Source organism: Amborella trichopoda, chromosome 13, assembly GCF_054954075.1.
Source record: "Amborella trichopoda isolate Santa Cruz 75 chromosome 13, AtrichopodaSantaCruz75HAP2 v2.0, whole genome shotgun sequence".
In the NCBI taxonomy this organism is placed as follows: domain Eukaryota; kingdom Viridiplantae; phylum Streptophyta; class Magnoliopsida; order Amborellales; family Amborellaceae; genus Amborella; species Amborella trichopoda.
This window is the reverse complement of record NC_142348.1, coordinates 39,041,819-39,060,575: the sequence shown is the minus strand read 5'-3', so window position 1 is coordinate 39,060,575 and position 18,757 is coordinate 39,041,819. Positions and strand designations below refer to the sequence as shown.

Genomic DNA, 18,757 nt, shown 5'->3' with positions numbered 1-18,757 from the left:
TAATCCAAGCAAAAGATTAGCTTCAATAGAACCTTGATATGAAAGCGATCTAACGAAGGGATCCCTAGATTGCAGCAGTCTAACATAACTGCAATGAGATAGCTTCAACAATCCATAGCTCACTCATTTCTTATGCTTTTGATCCAAGATTTACACATTGGATTTGTCTTTAAGTGTTCTATGACACTGAAAAGATCAGGGTATAATACCTTACACCTGATGAGAAGTAGTAACTGCTCATATGCTATGTTCTTGACCATCGGTCAGGGCGGACATCTGCCTGCCCAAGATTTTCTTAGGGATATTCCGCATAGTTTGAGTTTGGATATATCCAAACCCATTTGATTAATCCTCCCACATATCTGTGAGAGAAAGGTGCATAACAAATATTATTTTAGATAAACATTATACCTAAAGCATAGTAATCTCTCTAAAAGGCACTATATAAGAATATTCAACTGTTAGTGGGAAAAGAGCAAATGAACCTCTTGCATTTATAACCAGGTATGTGAGGTATCCGTAAGTCTCAAAGGGTTGATATATGTGCCTTTTCTTTGAGTCTGTAATAGCTTAAAAACCTAAATCAAGGGTTTTCTAATGTGCAAGAAACATGTTGTATGTAAATGAAACAGGAATTCTAGGGGTTACATTTTAATGAAAAAACCCTTGGGTATATGCAATCTTGGTGGATTTGTTCCCCTTTGTGTTTATTTTCTTACTCTGGTTGTTTTATCATTCTAGGAGTCATATTTTTTTAGTACAAGCACATTTATAGCAAACGCAAATTATCAGAAACAAATAAAGTGAAACCCCTATGTAATGCTCCACCAAGTGACTAGCTTAATTAAATGCCTGCAACCCTTTAATCCTCGAGAGCCTTTCTAAACCTCATCCACTTCAACAAATTTCATTAAGTACCCTTCCTCTCATTCACCCCTTAATTTTAAAACCACAATCCTTTCCATGACCATCTATCAAAACTCACCAGTCTAGCACCCTACTCAGTGACCCCAAAGAGAAGATTATCCTAAATGAGAAGCGATCAATAGGCTGGATCTACATATTCCTTTGCTATAGAAACCTCTTAGACTTTTAGCTTCCCTACAAGAGGAGAAAGAGCCTTCTTCCGCTCCCTATTTAACACTCGTTCTAAGGTCTCTTAAACCACTTCTCATTCATTACCCTCAAACCTCATTCTCTTACGCCCTTTCTCGGTTTTGCTCCATCCCTGCTCCGATACCTTTGAATGGTGCAAGTTTTCAGACAACTATATAAAACACCACCCCCAGCCCCCACACCCCCCCACCCCCCAACCGCGCCCCCCCCCCCCCCCCCCCCCCCCCACAAAACCCAAAAAAAAAACCACCCAAAAAAAAAAGCACCACCATGCATACCCAATAAATAATCACAAACCCATGCAAGGGACGCTTTTCACTCTCTTGAATCCTACTGAGCTAAAACAAGGTCATAATACCACACGCCCTTCTCAGCTTGCCAAAGCTCATAGCACTGCTACATTCCAGCGGAGAGAATATATATTCAAAATCCAATCGCACTCAACTTTTATGGCTCTGAGATGGCAAAGTGACTGGCATATGTTGGATAGTCCTAATAAGAAACAAAATAGATGAATAAACTGACCCAAAAAATATATAGAAAAAGGAATCATAGCTATAGACTGACGGATGATTCTCTGCTTTTAGCATGCCACTTATTGAATATTAAAACTAGTATACGGACATTTCATTGTTCGTGTCTGAAACGAGGTAACATGCCCTTATGCATTGTGGATATCATGTGTTTCTCTCACATGCCTTCGAGAATGGGAAAGATTTCATTGCGTAATCAAATCGTAATACAGAATGTGAATTAGATTTAAGTCATTAAGCGTTAACAACGATGCAAAAGACGATCTATACTATCTATTCCATTCAATATAGTACATCTAGGTTCTATGCAGCAAACCTGGTCAAATATGTATGGATTGGTGATGCAATTCAGTTTTGAACGCATACTGCTAAGCCCGATTTTAAATGCATTACTCTCAGATAGCTCCCATTGCTGAAGATCAGCATCTTCGATGTACTTGAGAAGCATTTTCAGCTGCCATACGTCATCACTAATCACCAATGATAGTTTACCATTCTGGTCTTGACAAACAAAGAAAGCACTCATTAGAACCCACAACTCAATGTAACATGTGATAAATCATTGGCAACGTCAGATTCTTTACCATTACATAATTGATTTTGGTTAAGCAATTCAGAGAAATAATCATATGCAAGCAATGAACTGCTCTTGGTGATGTCGTAATGCACTGATAAGTTCTCAGGACAATCTTCTACAGGGGAGAGTAGGGCCTTCGCAGATTTATGGTGATCAAAAATGACAACACTGCAAGAATCATAAAGTCCATTTCATGTTTTCTAATAATAGTCCATTTAAATTGAGGCACTCCAATACTCAAAAAACAAACAGATATATGCCTGTATAAATAGAAATTGTCATTGATATTCACCAACTTGCATTGCGACATATGAGAGCCACCAATGCCGTGGTAATTCACATCCACCCAGGAGGAAAGACCACGTTTGTGAATTGTGATTTAGTGCTTAGTTACCAGGATCTCCCAACATGTGTGGCAATCCCGCTCCAGAAAATTTATACACAACACTTGGTGAGGGATCATGGTTCAATTGTGATCCCATGTTGGAGGAGCACGATCTTAATCTAATAATATTGGTCAACAGTGCGAAATCCCCATATTCTTTATCTATTTAAAGAAAAGAAAAAACAAGAAATAAATGTATATATAATTGAAAAAGAAAACAAAAACTATTCAAATCCATGTTCTATAAATTTTTCAAGGAAATATTTTCTTAAATATACATTATTAAAAAGACAAGCTTCACATTCAATGCTTCCAAAGTCATAATTAATGTAGGGAATGGTGAGTGCAACTTTTGACACAAATATTATGGGATTTTGACCTATCATTTTCTTAAACTTATGTACAAGAGAGAATGATATCTCTCTCTCTCTCTCTCTCTCTCTCTCTCTCTCTCTCTCTCTCTCCACACAAACACACATTATACATAGATGTGTGTGTGCACATGCCCTCAACTTCATGCTCTTCTTTTATGGGAAATTTATCCAAATGCACATAAGAGATCAACTATTCAACAAGTTACCCATATCTTTTGATTTGCTTTCACAATACCCATCAAAAAACTCATCACCAATTGTAGGAATAGTTGAATAGGGGCAACTGTTAAATTATTGAAAACTTAGGTGCATTTTGATAAATTTGCCTTCTTTTTCTAAAAAAAGTAGAGAGGTATGTGGAATAAAGGGCAGGACTCATTTCTCATTTGATATACTTTCCTATCATTTGTAATACATGATCAAGCAAGTATCTTTAATATATTATTAAAAAGAACTTATATATGAGAAGACACAAGTATATAAATGAGTTATTATTGCCAAAGTTTATTTGAGTCAATTTATTTTTAAGTATAATAAATATATTTGTTATAATAATCATCATTCAAGCCTTATCCTAACTATTTGCGATTGGCTACATGAATTTTGTTCCGTCATTCTACTCTATCAAGGGTCGTACCCTCAAGCAGACTATAAGTCACCATATCTCTTCTCACTACTTTTATCCATGTCCTTTTGGGCCTTACCCTTGCTCTTTTAGAACCTTCCACTTTAACCAATTCATCTCTCTTAACCGGTGTTGCATTAGACCTACCCTACATATGGCCAACCCACTTAAGTCTACTTTCCCTCATCCTATCATCTACACCTCTAAGTTCACTCATATGTATTTATTCAAAATTTTATCCTTTCTTATCTTGCCACACATCCATTTCAATATCTTCAGCTGAGCTAAACTAATCCTATGAATATGTTGTTTCTTGACCTCCCAACGTTCCATCCCATAAGCATGGTTGGTCTTATAGTGGTTTTATAAAACTCCCCTTTAGTTTCATTGGTATGTGGCGATCACATAAAACTCTGGATGAGCATCTCCACTTCGCCCACCTAGCTCTAATTCTATGCGCATCATCTTCCAAGTGTCCTAAAATTTAGGATGCGGACTCGATGCGGGGGGAGGCGAATGCGACGATGCGGCTCAATGCGGTCCAAATGTAGCCTCATCAGCCCAATGCAATCTATAAATATAAAAAATTCCAAAAAATCTCAAAAAATAGGTTAATGTATGAAAAAAGATGGAGGTGATTTATGTGATATTAGGTATCTAAGTTATTCATTAACCCCGATATTATCAGTTATCAGAGACTTTGAATCCCCTGATAAAAGACATTAGAAAGTAGAAACCAGAAACTTGAAAGTAAATTTATAGAAGACTATAGGAGACATCATATTATTATAAACATCCAAAAACCATAATCACAATTTCCTAAGTCAAATCATTTGTCATTCCTTGTAATGCAGGCTAAGTGTTCTTTTTCTCAAGAAATACCCCCCATATGAGTATTTCCACAAAGAGTACAAATAATACAATTTCAATCTTTTGAATTTTTTGAGTTTTGCATATTTCCAAGCCTGATCCTTGTTACTCAAAGATTGTGAAGACATTGCCCAAAACAAAAGTGTTGGGAAATGAAAACTTCCAATTAATTGTGAAAAAAAAAATGATATCTTCTTGGTCCTTGCAACCCTCAATGTGTTGACAAATCTAAGTTAAATTTCTTCAAATCAATGCCCATGCTAATCTCAATCGACAACCCAACCAAGATCCAAAGCAATCCGATGACTTCAAACAAAAAAACATTTTCCCAAATTTTTTTCTATTTTTTATGATAAAATACCCACCACCGTGGCTATTTTTTGGGTTTTGGGGGAGGGGGGAGGTGTTTGTACACCCTAATACGCTCTCCCCCTTTTCTGGGGAAAATTACCTTACTACATATGCTCGTCAGCATTATTTTGCCCCATGAGCATAGGCAATGTAAGCGAGCGCAAATGCACCGGGATGCGCCCACATATGGATGCACCATATATAATGGCGCATTCTTTCTCCCCTTTCTTGGGGAAAATTACCTTACTGCCCATGCTCATGGGCATTATTTTTGCTCATGAGATAGACAGTGTACGCCCTAAAAAGTGCATATCAACCTGAGGCGCAGCATTGCTGCGCCCCAGGCCGCATAGTACATGATGCAGCTACATAAGGCACGACACAGCTGCATTTTAAAACATTGCATTATCCTCAATCTCTCCATTCTCCTTGATTATCAATCCAAAGTATCAAAGATATTCTCTTTTAGGTATTGCTTGGTTATCAATCTTAACTTCCTCGTTTCTACTCCTATTATCACTAAACATGCATTTCATATACTTTGTCTTAGTCCGAAAAATTTTAAACCCTTTAGAATCTAAAGCATCCCTCCAAAGCTTTAATTTTTTGTTGAGGCCACATCTAGTCTCATCAATCAAAACTATGTCATCTGCAAACAACATGCACCACATTACTTCATCCTGTAGATGCCTAGTCAACTCGTCCATAACCAAAACAAAAAGATATAGGCTCAACACTAACCCCTGATGTAGGTCTGTTACTGAAAATTCACTTGTCTCTCCACTAGGTGTCCTCACACTAGGTAGCGCTCCCTCGTATATATCTTTCACCATGTTGATATATCCTCTAAAGACAATTTTTTTTTCTAACACCCACCAACTTAGCTCTCTAGGTACCTTATTGTATGCTTTCTCTAAATCAATAAAGACCATGTGGAGGTCTCTTCCTTTCTCAATAAACTTCTCAATCAGTTGCCTAAATAGGAAAATAACCTCAATTGTTGACTTCCCTGACATAAAACCGAACTGAATTTCTGATACACTTGTTTTATGTCTTAATCGTTACTCAATCACTCTTTCCCACAACTTCATAGTATGGCTCATAAATTTGATCCCTCGATAGTTCGTATAGTTCTGAATGTCCTTTTATATACTTGAGTTTTCATTCATCTGGCATTTTCCTAGTTCTCACCATCTTGTTGAACAGCTTGGTCAGCCGGAATATGCTAATCTCTTCCACGGACATTCAGACCTCTATCAGAATACCATCTGGTCCTGAAGCCTTTTCTATCTTCATCCTTCTCAAACCTTATTTCACTTCAGATATCATAATCCTAGCAAAAGATGTGGCAAAGTTAGGAGCATTTTCGATAAATTTGCCTTCTTTTTTAAAAAAAAAGAAGGGGGGCTATGTGAAGTAAAGGGCAAGACTCATATATCATTTAATATCCTTTCTTATCATTTTTGTAATGCATGATCAAGTAAATAACTTTAGTATATTATTGGGAAGAACTTATATATGAGAAGGCTCAAGTATAAAAATGAGTTGTTATTGTCAAATTTTATTTGAGTCAATTTATTCCTAAGCATAATAAATATATTTATCATCATCATAATCATCATCATTTAAGCCTTATCCCATTTATTTTGGATCGGCTACACGAGCGTTATTGTGTCATTCTACTCTATCTAGGGTCATACCCTTAGTCAGATCATAAGTCATCATATCTCTTCTCATTATTTCCATCCATGTCCTTTTGGGCCTTCCCTTGCCCTTTTAGAGTCTTCTACTTGTACCAAATCGCCCAACCTGACCGGTGTTGTATTAAGTCTACGCTGCATGTGGCCAGCCCACCTAAGTCTACTTTCCCTCAATTTATCGCGTATCGGAGACACCCCTAAGTTCACTCGTATGTATCCATTCCAAATTCTATCCTTTATTTTCTTGCCACTCTTCCTTTGATATGTTATTTCTTGACCGCCCAACATTCTGTCCCATAAAATATGGCCGCTCTTACAGCTATCCTATAAAACTTTCCCTTTAGTTTCATTAGTATGTAACGATCACAGAAGACTCTAGAAGCACCTCTCCACTTCGTCCACCCAGTTCTAATCCTATGAGCAAATCTTACTCAATCTCTCCTTTCTCATGAATTATCGACACCCAATTACAATACTATCTGAGACAAATGCATACTTCAAAGCCAAGGGCCATGCAAACCATTAGGAGGATAGTTTGCTAGCTCGGAAAAGGCATTTCCATAAAGACTTGCAAGCCAAACGGTTACAAACACCTCTATTATTTTCATAAAGATATCTTAGTCAAGAATAGGCTCAGCTTGTGCTCGATTACGAGCAGTGTTCTAAAACACAGTTCGGGCAAGGTGCTCAGCACCTTGCTAAGCCAAGTGACTTGGGCAAGTCTGAGTGGACTCATTCTAGTCCAGCCCGAGCCATACAAAGGGCATAAAAATGAAAACAATCACGAAAAAATTTTGAACAAGAAGAAAAATTCATTAAAAGTCAAAAAATATTACAGAATCCAAAAAAATATAAAAAATGAAAACAAAAATTTTACTATTAGTTTAAGTAAATCAATTTTATGGATGTAAAATTGAAAAAAAAAAATCTAAAATTTCGACGCCAATCCCCAATCTTCAAGCTCGGTGTGAAATGATGCCTCGAAGCTTCCTCACACTTAGAAGTGCGCGACTCCTATAATGACTCATGAAAGTAAAGTCCAAACTGAGGCGAGTCAGCCCACATTTGCATACAATACTCAAGCAAGTTTGTATAGTACCCGGTTCGAGGCTCGGTAGCTAGCCGAGCTCAAGTAACTCACCCGAGTCTGAGTTGACTCACACGAGTTTTTGAACATTTCCTTATGATGAAAAATTCAGATTCAAAAAGAGTTTGCTGAAAACCTGCTTTTGAGAAGAATTTTGCAGAATATTTTATTCCATAAGATAAAAAAGATTAAAAACAAAAAAAAAGAGGTGAATTAGTAGACAGCTGCAAAGATATTTGAAGTAAGCCAAGAAAATCAAAATTGAACACAAGGTAGAAAATGTACAATCAAAATACCATGGTGTAAAATATTTTGTTAGCAAAGGCAATCGCTTACATTAGGTAAGACGGGCCCATTTTTTTCGTAATTGTAGAGGCTAGTAATGGGCCAGATAGCCGCGCGTAGTTCGATTGCCCAGCCTTGAAAAACCATGGCTAAGGCCACAAAATTTTGGCCCAGGGTTGGGCCCGGGTTGGTCGACCTCGGCCCCTTTTTTAAAATTTCAGTAGACTATCCTCTCTCAAACAAGACCAGGGCCAAGCCAGGTAGCCAAGGTCCCCCAAACCAGATCTGGGCCATGGCCCCTTTGGGTAGTGTTAGGCCTCTATGGACCTGGGCAAGGCCCAAGTGTTCCGAGCCCTACATAACTAGGGTTGCTTCATGAGAGAATGTCAAGGAATCACCTACAGAATATACCCTACATGCAGGGCAATCACCCTTAGTGAAGTCCCAAAATTGTCAATCTCACTAATTGCCCTTGGTTTGGGGTTAGTTTGGTCATTTTTTAACCCCAAAAGGGACAGACTTATGTCAGGGGAGGAACATAGGGATCACAGAAAGCGAAGCTTTTTGTTTTCTTACAGCTACTTGTATATATGGATGCGCATAAGGGACTTAATCACCTGTTTCCAACAAGGAGAACCTATTCTCCTCTTACATTAACATGCTAGCAAATTTTTCTAATCAAAGGCAAGCCCTGTCCTCTCAAATGCTCAACTGGCTCATGTAAGAGTTTTTGTAACTTGATTTAGCAAAACTATATATTAGAGTTCAACAATACATATGGGATCAGTCAGTATGCATATTTATTACATCAAAATCAACTCATATCAGCTAATCCAACATGCATTGCTGAAACTCAAATATGTATCTCAAAGTAATTTTCTCAGCCATTGGGTGGCGGTAGGCGACTCTCTTAATGTCATTGGCATCAAGGTGACTCACATTGGCATCAATATCATGGAGCAAGCTCAATGACAGGATGCTCACGCCATTGGATTAGACGAAAAGGTCCCTAGCTAGGCTGAGAATCCATCAGAACAACCTTTCTTTGGGGGTCATCATAAACATATAGCCTATACCACATATAGTGCAACTTTATCTATATGTTCTTTACTTTAAACTACATCGCGCAACAAGACTTACATGTGCAGGAGAGTTTCTAACAATTGTTTTTATGTAGTCTGCAGGAGGAGGGTTTAGGGCATATATTTCAAGGATAAATCAAGTGAATAGAGACTATTATGTCATATTTGTTGACCTTAGTTTACAAAGCTTTTGGCAACTATATTTCTGCATAGGTGATTGGGATACTAATGAAAATGTTCTCCACATGTATCAATTGATTCAAAACATATGAGAGTTTTGTTCATATGTGCAGAAGATTTGCCACTTGAACCTATTACAACATAAAGAAAGAATTCCTTTGATGAACCATCAAACCTAAAAAATTTTATGTCAAATTCAGCCCCAGGGCACATGCTATAAGGAAGTAAGGAACCCATATTTTATCTTTTATAGATTGGAGAGTGACCAATAGTTTTCAGAACAACCAAACGAAGAAAGAAATATAAATGCATCAAAGTCAATTACCCATGTGATACTTGTGAGAGCTTTACAGCAAAGCCTTTAGGTCCAACAAAATCAAGGAGATAACAAGTAGTAACACCTTTCATGTTAAAATCTTCAATCCTGAAAGAAAATTATACATACAAGGATATATTCATTTGATGCAAGAACAAGTAAGATCAAGTAACAATTTTCAATATCAAATGATCCATTTCTCCCCACTGAGGAGCCAAGCAAATAACAACTTAACAATATCACAGCTTGGAGATTTTACAGAAGTAAAATCCATATGCATGTCTCAGCAATAAACTTTAAATGTATATTGACTATAACAAAAAAAAGGAAAAAGAAAAAGAAATAGAAATTATAGCTAATGCATTCCATGAGCAGGATGAGCTCAAGCAGCTAGCCTATAGATTAAACAACTTGAAGTTACTTCTTTTACTTTTCTTGACATGTTAACAGGGGAGGAATGGAACCCTTGACATCAAGTTGTAGCTTCGCCACCCTGACAACCCAGATCAATGGCACTCTTCTTTGGGATTTTGTATTTTTTTATTTCCAAGATAACTCCAATCTACACAACAAACCTAAAACATCACTCTAGGTTTCCACCATTTGTAACTATATTCAGTTGTACATAAAGTAGCACACTCCGAAACTAAAAGGAGAAAAGTAGCATCTGATAAAACTTGAGGCATGCTTTTCCTTGAAAACTAAAACTTATTCATAAAAGGAAGAATAACTATCCATCAAATAATTTTCTGAACAATCTAAAAAAGGAAAAAGGCTTAAAATAATGAGAGCCTGATTTCTATAAGTATGAAGTCAAATAAAAGAGCTAGGCACAGCATGGAGGCACAAAACCTTTTTGATCTCTAAGTAATACACATGAATAAACCCTCACACGAATTTCTTTTTATTGAAAACACCCATTAATAATTTTAAAAAAAAAATTACATTGACCACTTCAGAATGGATGGAAAAAGGCAAGTCACATTATCAATCACTTCAAAATGGAAAACAAAGCAATCATGAGTAATACAATTTCTTGTACAGGGTTTGATCCTCATGCCCAAATCCTTTGCATTGGAAGAGAAAAGATGGTTCCTCAAGTACAGACCATTGCATAAAACTAAACGTAAGAAAACTAAAATAATTAAATCAACCATATTTTATACTTGAAGTACTTCATTATGACTGAACATTTAAAGTGTTCAGCAACTCAGCCGAGTCGGCCTAGATGAGTTCCCAAGAACCTCCCTTCCACCCACTCACCCCTCCCCAACCCCCGCCCCCCCCCCCCCCCCCCCTTCCCCAATGCCCCAGGAACATGGGGAGGTGAATGGTACTTGTCCGAGTTCTGTTCATTTTAAACTATATCGGGATCCCATTTTTGCCAAAAAATACCCCTCATGACCTAAAATTATTCCAGTTGATCTCAAATTCAAGATCAAGGTTCCTAGATCTACAAAATAGAAGCATTAATATGATAAAAACACTCTGATTTCTTGCATTTCAAGTATCAAAAATTGGGGATTCATTTGCCCGATTTTTTAAAACTTTGATATCTTCGATTCCGGTTGCCGGCCTTCGATGAAATTCAAAGCATAGGACCATCTTCGTGTTCTTGATCCATAAATAAGCTTAATCCTCCATTAAAAAAAAAAAAAAGGATTTTATTATTCTTCCATTCGGATTTTTCTAATAAACCAAAAAAAAGTCTTGGATCTCATAGGGCATAAATTTTCTAATTTTCATGTTAATTTGGCTTCATTACATAAAAAATGTTAATTACTAATTTCATATTTTTTCAATATTTTTCCCAAGTTTTTATTTTTCCCGATCCCATGATGGACATGAGCTTACTCAGACTTGCCCATGTAACTCGGCTTGGTCCAGGACTGAATCTGCCTTCATTCCATAAAATTGCATAATCAAAATCGCACTTGATCAAAATCGCACTATCTTTAATGATGACCACAAATGCCTTCAGCAGCGTTCCAAAAGGCGGGCTGAGGGGCCTGGGCACATCGCCCAAGCCTAGGCAGGGAGTCCCCGAGTGATTGCATAGGCGCCTGAGACCCCGCCTAGGAGGACGCCCAACGCCAAGCCCTAGGGTGCCACCCAGATGCCTCTGGTGTAGTATTTTTTTTTTTTTTAGAAAAAAAAATTAAGATTCTAAAAAGGGGGTTTAGATTGCATATGAACCTAAACCCCCTTTTCTACAGAGAGAAAAACTTCAAAAAATTGGGATTTTGTGATTTCTATAGGATCAAAGGGTTTGTCAAAGTTTTGAGAAATCGATCCAAACATCACCCTTTGAGTTTAGATTTACTTTTGGGAAATTTTAGGACTATTAGAGGGTTTTTTTAGAAGATTTTAAAATTAAAAACCATCTCAAAGGTGGAAGTTTGAAAATCACGCAATCAAGGTTAGTGAAAAAAAATTGTTTTTAGATTGCTCAGATTAATTTGAGATGTCTTCTTCAGGATCTAATAAAAGAGGTGATTTGAGTCGGAAATATGTCTATAACCCGAATCCTTTAGATAAAAATTGCATAAGATACAACTATTGTGAGAAGGATACAAATGGGGGCATGAATTGGTTCAAGAAACATCTTATCAGGATTAGGGGGATGTTGCCCCGTGTAAAAAAGTTCATGTTGCAATTAGGGAGGAAAGAGAGGCATGCATAGTAGAGCTAATCTGCTATGCATAGGGTTCGTCTTAATTATAATGATGATGATGATAGTGATGAGGGGTGTGAAGAGGTGGAGCAGCTTGCTATATCCGAGACTAGGGGTAAAGGAAAGGGAGTTGTTGTTGGTTTTAGGGGTGGGGGGACCTATGACGCCTTTGTTTAGGGGGCCTATGGATTCTTTTTTGCCCTGATTAGACCCTGAGGTTGAAAGTGAGAAAACAAAGAAGCAAACAACTATTGATAATAGCAGGAAGTGAAAGAGAGAGAGAACCATACAATATATTGCTAGGTGGTTTTACGAGGCGCGCATTACTTTCAATACCGCTCGCTTAAATAGCTTCTACACCTTGTTAGAGACAATTGGCCAATTTGGGCCCGGGCTAAAACCTCCAACCCCATATGAGCTTTTCAAGCCTCTTATGAAAAAAGAGGTGAATGTTACGAGGGAGATTGTAATCACATAAAGATCCATGGGCTCAGGATGGGGTTTTTATTATGACTGATACTTGGCGTGATAAGAAGAGAAGAACTCAGATGAATTTGTTGGTTAATTGTCCTTTAGAGACTTTGTTTTAGATCTATCGATGCCTCTAATGATAGCCATGATGCCCATTACATATTTAAAGTGATGGAGAAAGGCATCAAGGAGGCTGGGTAGCAGCATATTGTACAAGTTGTTGACGATAATGCTGATCCTAATATTGTTGCTGCTAATTTTTTGCATATAACCTACCCTAATATCTTTTGGACACTATGCGCAGCACACTATATAAACCTCATGCTTGAGGCTATTGGCAGTTTGAGTGCAGGTTCAATAAAGAGTTATGGCTTTTATTCATAGCCACACACTCACCCTCAGCATCATGCGCAAATTTATAAAGAAGAAGGAGATAGTGGGGCCAAGGGTTACACGATTTGCTACCTAGTATCTATGTCTAGAAAGCATACATTTGAGGAGAGTCCAATTGAAGCTAATGTTTGCCTCTGATGATTGGAGAGCATGCAAGTGGGCCAAGGATCAGAAAGGGAAGAAGGTGAGAGCTATTGTCTCATCTAAGATTTTCTGGCGAGGGGTGAATGACACACTTAAGGTATTGTTTTCTCTTGTCAAAGTCCTTCGTATAGTTGACAGTGACAAGCCTTCCATGGGCTACATGTATGAATCAAGGAAAGTTGCAAGAGAGAGAGAACCTGCAATTTGGATGATGATGTAAGCCATTATGAACCAATTTGGAAGATTATTGATAAGAAGTGAAATAGGCAGCTACATCGACCATTGCATGCAGCTGGTTATTATTTGAACTTAGCCTTTCATTATGTTAATAGGGACATACACAAAAATAACACAATTATGATTGGATTTAATAAGTGTCTGGATGTGCTAGTCCCTAATCAAGATACCAAGACATTATATGTGCCGATGAGCTAATAAATTACAAGTGCATATTGAAGTCTTTTGGGAGTCCAATGGTGGTAAGACAAAGGACCAAAATTGATCCAGATAATAATATACTTAACTCAGTCCTCAAGTTCAAGTTTCATGTTGTTCGTTGTTTTTCTTATATTTCATATATAATCGTAATTCATAATCAATTTGGAGCCAATTGGTGAGCTGTGACCAAAATTGGAGTACTTTTGAGATTGTAATTTAGTTTAATTTATTAGTCTATAGTTTACTATTTTATTGGTCTAAGAAGGGTGATGACCTTAAACTTTCCCTTAACCATCCTAAGCCCGGGTAAAAGGGCATGGTTGTGTTAGGTAGGCACATAAAATTTTACTAAAACCTATCATAAATCCTGATAAACTTATAGTATCTGCTTATGCTGAAGCGTTCTCCAGAAGCGACGTACTATATCGGAACCTAGGTATAGTGAAAAATGAACAAGGGGTCGCTAGGCTGTACCCCAAAAGCGACACACCGCAACACCGTCCAGTTGCAGTGAAAAATAGGCAAGGGTTCCCTCCACACTCTGGAAGAGCGCGTGTAAAGAATCGAGTCTAAGAGAATAGGATTCGTTTAGCCACATGGAACGTAGGAATGCTTACAGGTAAGAGTATGGAGTTAGTGAATACAATGAGACAAAGGAGAGTAAACATCGGTTGTCTTAAGGAAACTAAATGGAAAGGAGAAAAAACAAAAGAAATAGACGGGTATAAACAATGGTATACAGGAAAGGATAATAATAGAAATGGCGTAGGCATAATAGTAGATAAAAATTTAAAAGATAAAGTAGTTAATGTCAAAAAAAAAGGTGATAGGCTCTTATTAATTAAACTCGTATTAGGAGAAGAGATAATTAACGTAATTAGCACTTATGCACCATAAGTAAGACTAGATGATAGAATTAAGAGACAATTTTGGGAGGACAGATGGAATAGTCCAAGATATACCAAATGGAGGGAGGACCTTTTTAGGTGGAGACCTAAACGGTCATGTAGGGAAGGATAATAGAGGATATGAAAGGGTACATGGGGGATATGATTTTGGGGAAAGAAATAAGATGGGTGAGACTATTCTAGATTTTGCTATGGTCTACGACCTAGCAATAGTAAACACTAACTTTAAAAAGCGAGATGAACATTTAATAATCTATAAAAGTAGAACACATAAAAGCCAGATAGACCTCTTCCTAGTTAAGAAGGTAGATCGACCATTATGTAAAGACAACAAGGTTATCCTAGGGGAGAGTTTGACGACCCAACATAGGCTCGTGGTCATGGACGTCTGCATCAAGTCATGGGGTGAAAGTAATGGGCGTCCAAGAACTAGGTAGTGAAATTTAAAAAATGAGAAAATAGATTTATTCAGGGATAAATTAGTTGAAGAAAGAAAATAGAACTCTGAACATGATATCAATGTAATATGGAATGAGATAGTTGAATGTCTCAAGAAAGTGGCAAAAGAAGTTTTAGGAGAATCTTGAGGGAAAAGAAACTTCGATAAGGAAACTTGGTGGTGGAATGATCAGGTTCAGAAAGCCATTAGCGAAAAACGATCATGTTATAAAACTTGGCAGTGTAATAGAAGCGATCAGAATTTAGAAGAATATAAAAATGCTAAGAAAAATGCTAAACAAATAATAAGTACAGTTAAACTTAAGGCATATGATAATTTATACAATAAACTAGGAATAAGAGAAGGTGAAAAAGATATCTTCAAATTAGCAAAAATAAGAAAGAAAAAGTATAGCGATCTAAACCATATTAAATGCATTAAGAGTGAGGATCAAAGGGTTGGTGAAGGATGATGGGGTCAACGAAAGGTGGACAGTTTGTTTTTAAAATTATTAAATGACGAACATAATGGGAACATAGTAGTAGAAGGGACTGTTGGTACAAGCGACGAGGGAGGTCATAGATACATTTGTAGGATTAGGATGTCGTAAGTGAAAGAAACCTTGAAAATGATGAAGATAGGAATGGCTTTAGGACCAGATGGCATTCCGATAGAGGTTTAGAAGCGCATGGGAGAAATTGGCATTGACTAGCTGACGAAGTTGTTCAACAAGGTGTTGAGAATAATGAAAATGTTGGACGAATGGAGGAAAAATATTGTGGAACCTATTTACAAGAACAAAGGAAAAATACATAATTGTGCAAACTATCCAAGGATCAAGCTTATAAGACATACTATGAAGCTCTGGGAGAGAGTATTTGAGCAACAACTAAGGCATGAAACGAGTGTATCTGAAAATCAATTTGGTTTAATGCCAGGAAGGTCAACAACTGAGGTTATTTTCCTACTTAAGCAATGGATTGAGAAGTTTAGGGCAAAGGGAAAATACCTCCACATGGTCTTTATTGATTTAGAGAAAGCTTATGATAGAGTACTTCGAGATTTGATTTGGCGGGTGTTGGAAAAGAAAGGCGTCTCTAGCCACTACATTGACTTGGTGAGAGATATGTACGATGGAGCGGTGACTAGTGTACGAATAACTAGTAGAGAGACAAGTGAGTTTTCAGTGACAATAAGTCTACATTAAGGGTCAACATGGAGCCCGCACCTCTTTGTTTTAGTTATGGACAACTTAACTAGGCATCTACAAGATGAAGTACCGTAGTGCATATTGTTCGCAGATAAAATAGTTTTGATTGATGAGACCCAAAATGGTGTCAACACAAAGTTAGAACTTTTGAGGGATGCTCTAGAATCCAAAAGATTTAAAATTCGTCGAACTAAGACAGAGTATATGGAGTGTAAGTTTAGTAATAATAGGAGTAGAGACGAGGAAGTAGTTAAGATTGATCGTCGTATACCAATGAGGCTGAAGGGCAAATTATATAAGACAATGGTGAGACCAGTTTTGATCTATGTGGCAGAATGATGAGCGGACAAAAAACAATATACCCAAAGAATGAGTGTAGCGAAAATGAGAATGTTGAGAGAGGATGTTGAGATGGATGAGTGGCAAGACAAGAAGGGATAGAATTCTAAATGAATCTATTCGAGAGAATTTAGGCGTAGCACCAATAGACGATAAAATGAGAGAGAATACGATAAAATGAGAGAGAGTAGACTTAGGTGGGTTGGCCATATACGGCGCCGACTAAGTACAACATCTATTAGGAGATGCGAGTTAGTTCAAGTGGAAGGACTAAAAAAAAGTAAGGGGTAGGCCCAAAATGACATGGTTAGAAGTAGTCCAAACTGAGGATATGAACTTTAATAGAGTAGAATGAAAAACCAAGATTCATGTAGCCGACCCCAATTAATTGGGAAAAGGCTAAAATGATGATGATGATGATAATTTACTATTTCGTAGTAGTTACTAGTTATTAATTAGTAATTACTAATTACTATATCAATTGTAAATTTATAGTATTAATTAGTTTTATTTGATTTTATTAGATCCAAAAAAAGAAAAAAAACTTGTTTGAATCAAAGAGGCTCAATGACCTAGTTCATATGAAGTACAATTGATACTTAAAGGAGAGGTTTACTAAGAGAGATAAGAGAGACAACCACATATCAGAAAACATGGATAATGCCACAGAGTGGTTGGTTGATGATGATGAGGTCGAGGGGCATAAAGTATTAACATGGGATATGATCATGTGGCCTCAAGGATAACAGCCGACCCTCCAGGGCAACTAGATCTTCTTCACAAAGGACAAGGGTGGAGGAGGAAAAGGAGGAAGCAGAGGCAGATTCAGTACAGGCAGAAGGAGGGAGATGATTCCGATAAACTCGACCCCCCGGGCACGTAGGCGCTGCCCGGCCTTTTTTGGAACATTGGCCTTTAGTTTGATATGGAAGCAAATAAGAGGTACATAGAACCCAACTATAGAAATCGACGGGAATATTATCGTTGTAATTTTGTCAGAAAATAACTAATTCTTCACAATTTTTAAATTTGTTAGCAAATATGCGAGTCATTATTGTGCAGTGTTTTCCTTCCCAATTCATATGCTCTATATTTGTCGAACACCAAATGCAACCGAATAAAACTATAAAAGTAGACATTGATCCCATAAGAAAATTCAAGCTAAAAAATTAACCCAAATTTTCAGCATTTTGAATCATTTTAAAGGACTCTGATAAAAAAGACTGTAAACTATCCAGACGCTGGAGATTATATGATATCTCCACACCACTCTATCAAAATATGCCATATTAAATAATAAACAAGAAAATCTCCCACCTCTGCTTCAATTGAATTTCAGATTTTCTGGTTATTGCAAACACGAATTATCAAAAGAAAAACGCTGAAAATTTTTAATTTTCAAAAGAACTAAAAAGACGCAAAAAGGAGAAGAATAAGAACATGAACAAGACCAAGAAGATTCCAAGAAAAAAGGACTAGACTGGAGAATCACATACAATAAGTACTGCTCTACCTGAAAGGCTCCACTTGGGAATAGGGCAAAATGAGGTAAGGAAGGCCCATCCTTGAATGATAGAGGTGTGCAAAGAGAGCTGCAAAAGCTCCAGAGAAAGAAGGGTAATTGTAAAGAATGAGATTGGGAGCTTCTTCTTTGATCGCCATTGTTAGGGCGTCAAGTGCTGCTCTTGATCGAAAGCATCTTCTGATCTCAAAGGCCGCCATTAAGGGCCTCCACGACCAGAGAGACCCTAGTGTAAAGCGTGCAAGGGGAGCCATAACCAGTACGAGTCTTCAACAACTTCCAAAACTTCCTGATTTCAGTTTAAAATTACGGAAAAAGAAAAAAAAAGTTATAGAAGGTCGCAATCTACTCCCTCTATTCCATATGGACGGTCTTGATTTGGCACTATCTAATTTGGGGAGGCAGCGGGCCGGGCCAGACATAACCCGAAAATATAGTGAGGACCTGGAAAGGAATAGTGTTTTGGTCGAAGATTTGGACATGTTGGGTCCAATTTTAGGACCTGTACCCGAACCCAGATGAGTTCTACTCCTCGGTCCTTGGTCGTAAGGTCTAGGTCCATTGCCCTTGATTTGATATTATTTTAACGCACATCACTTGTTTTGTACTTACCCAAAAAAAAAATCACTTATTTTGAGAAACTTATAAAAGAACAACGTAAAATTTTCATCATTCAACTAAAATAGGTAGCATAAACCCTACAATCTTACCTTTATGATTAAAGTTGCAGTTTATAAT

At 37.4% G+C, this 18,757-nt stretch overlaps 1 protein-coding gene across 14 annotated transcripts in view; it reads right to left on the bottom strand.

Annotated features, from left to right (window-relative positions):
• LOC105421604 (heat shock protein) overlaps positions 1–18,346 on the bottom strand; it is a 33,420-nt gene extending 15,074 nt beyond the window's left edge. For 6 of the 14 annotated variants that reach the window (XR_016046691.1, XM_088854679.1, XM_088854680.1 and 3 more), the window contains exons 1-4: positions 18,011–18,346; positions 9,491–9,589; positions 2,234–2,394; positions 1,966–2,150 (exon numbers count right to left, since the gene is read on the bottom strand). Coding sequence is in view for 10 of the 14 variants with exons in the window: in XM_088854679.1 (XP_088710805.1) it covers positions 1,966–2,150; positions 2,234–2,394; positions 9,491–9,589; positions 18,011–18,273 (708 nt within the window). In the remaining 4 variants the exon portion in view is untranslated. The remainder of the gene's footprint in view (positions 1–1,965; positions 2,151–2,233; positions 2,395–9,490; positions 9,590–18,010) is intronic. The other 8 variants (XM_088854684.1, XM_088854685.1, XM_088854687.1 and 5 more) reach the window with 5 other exon arrangements.
• Between the last annotated feature and the right edge of the window lie 411 nt (positions 18,347–18,757).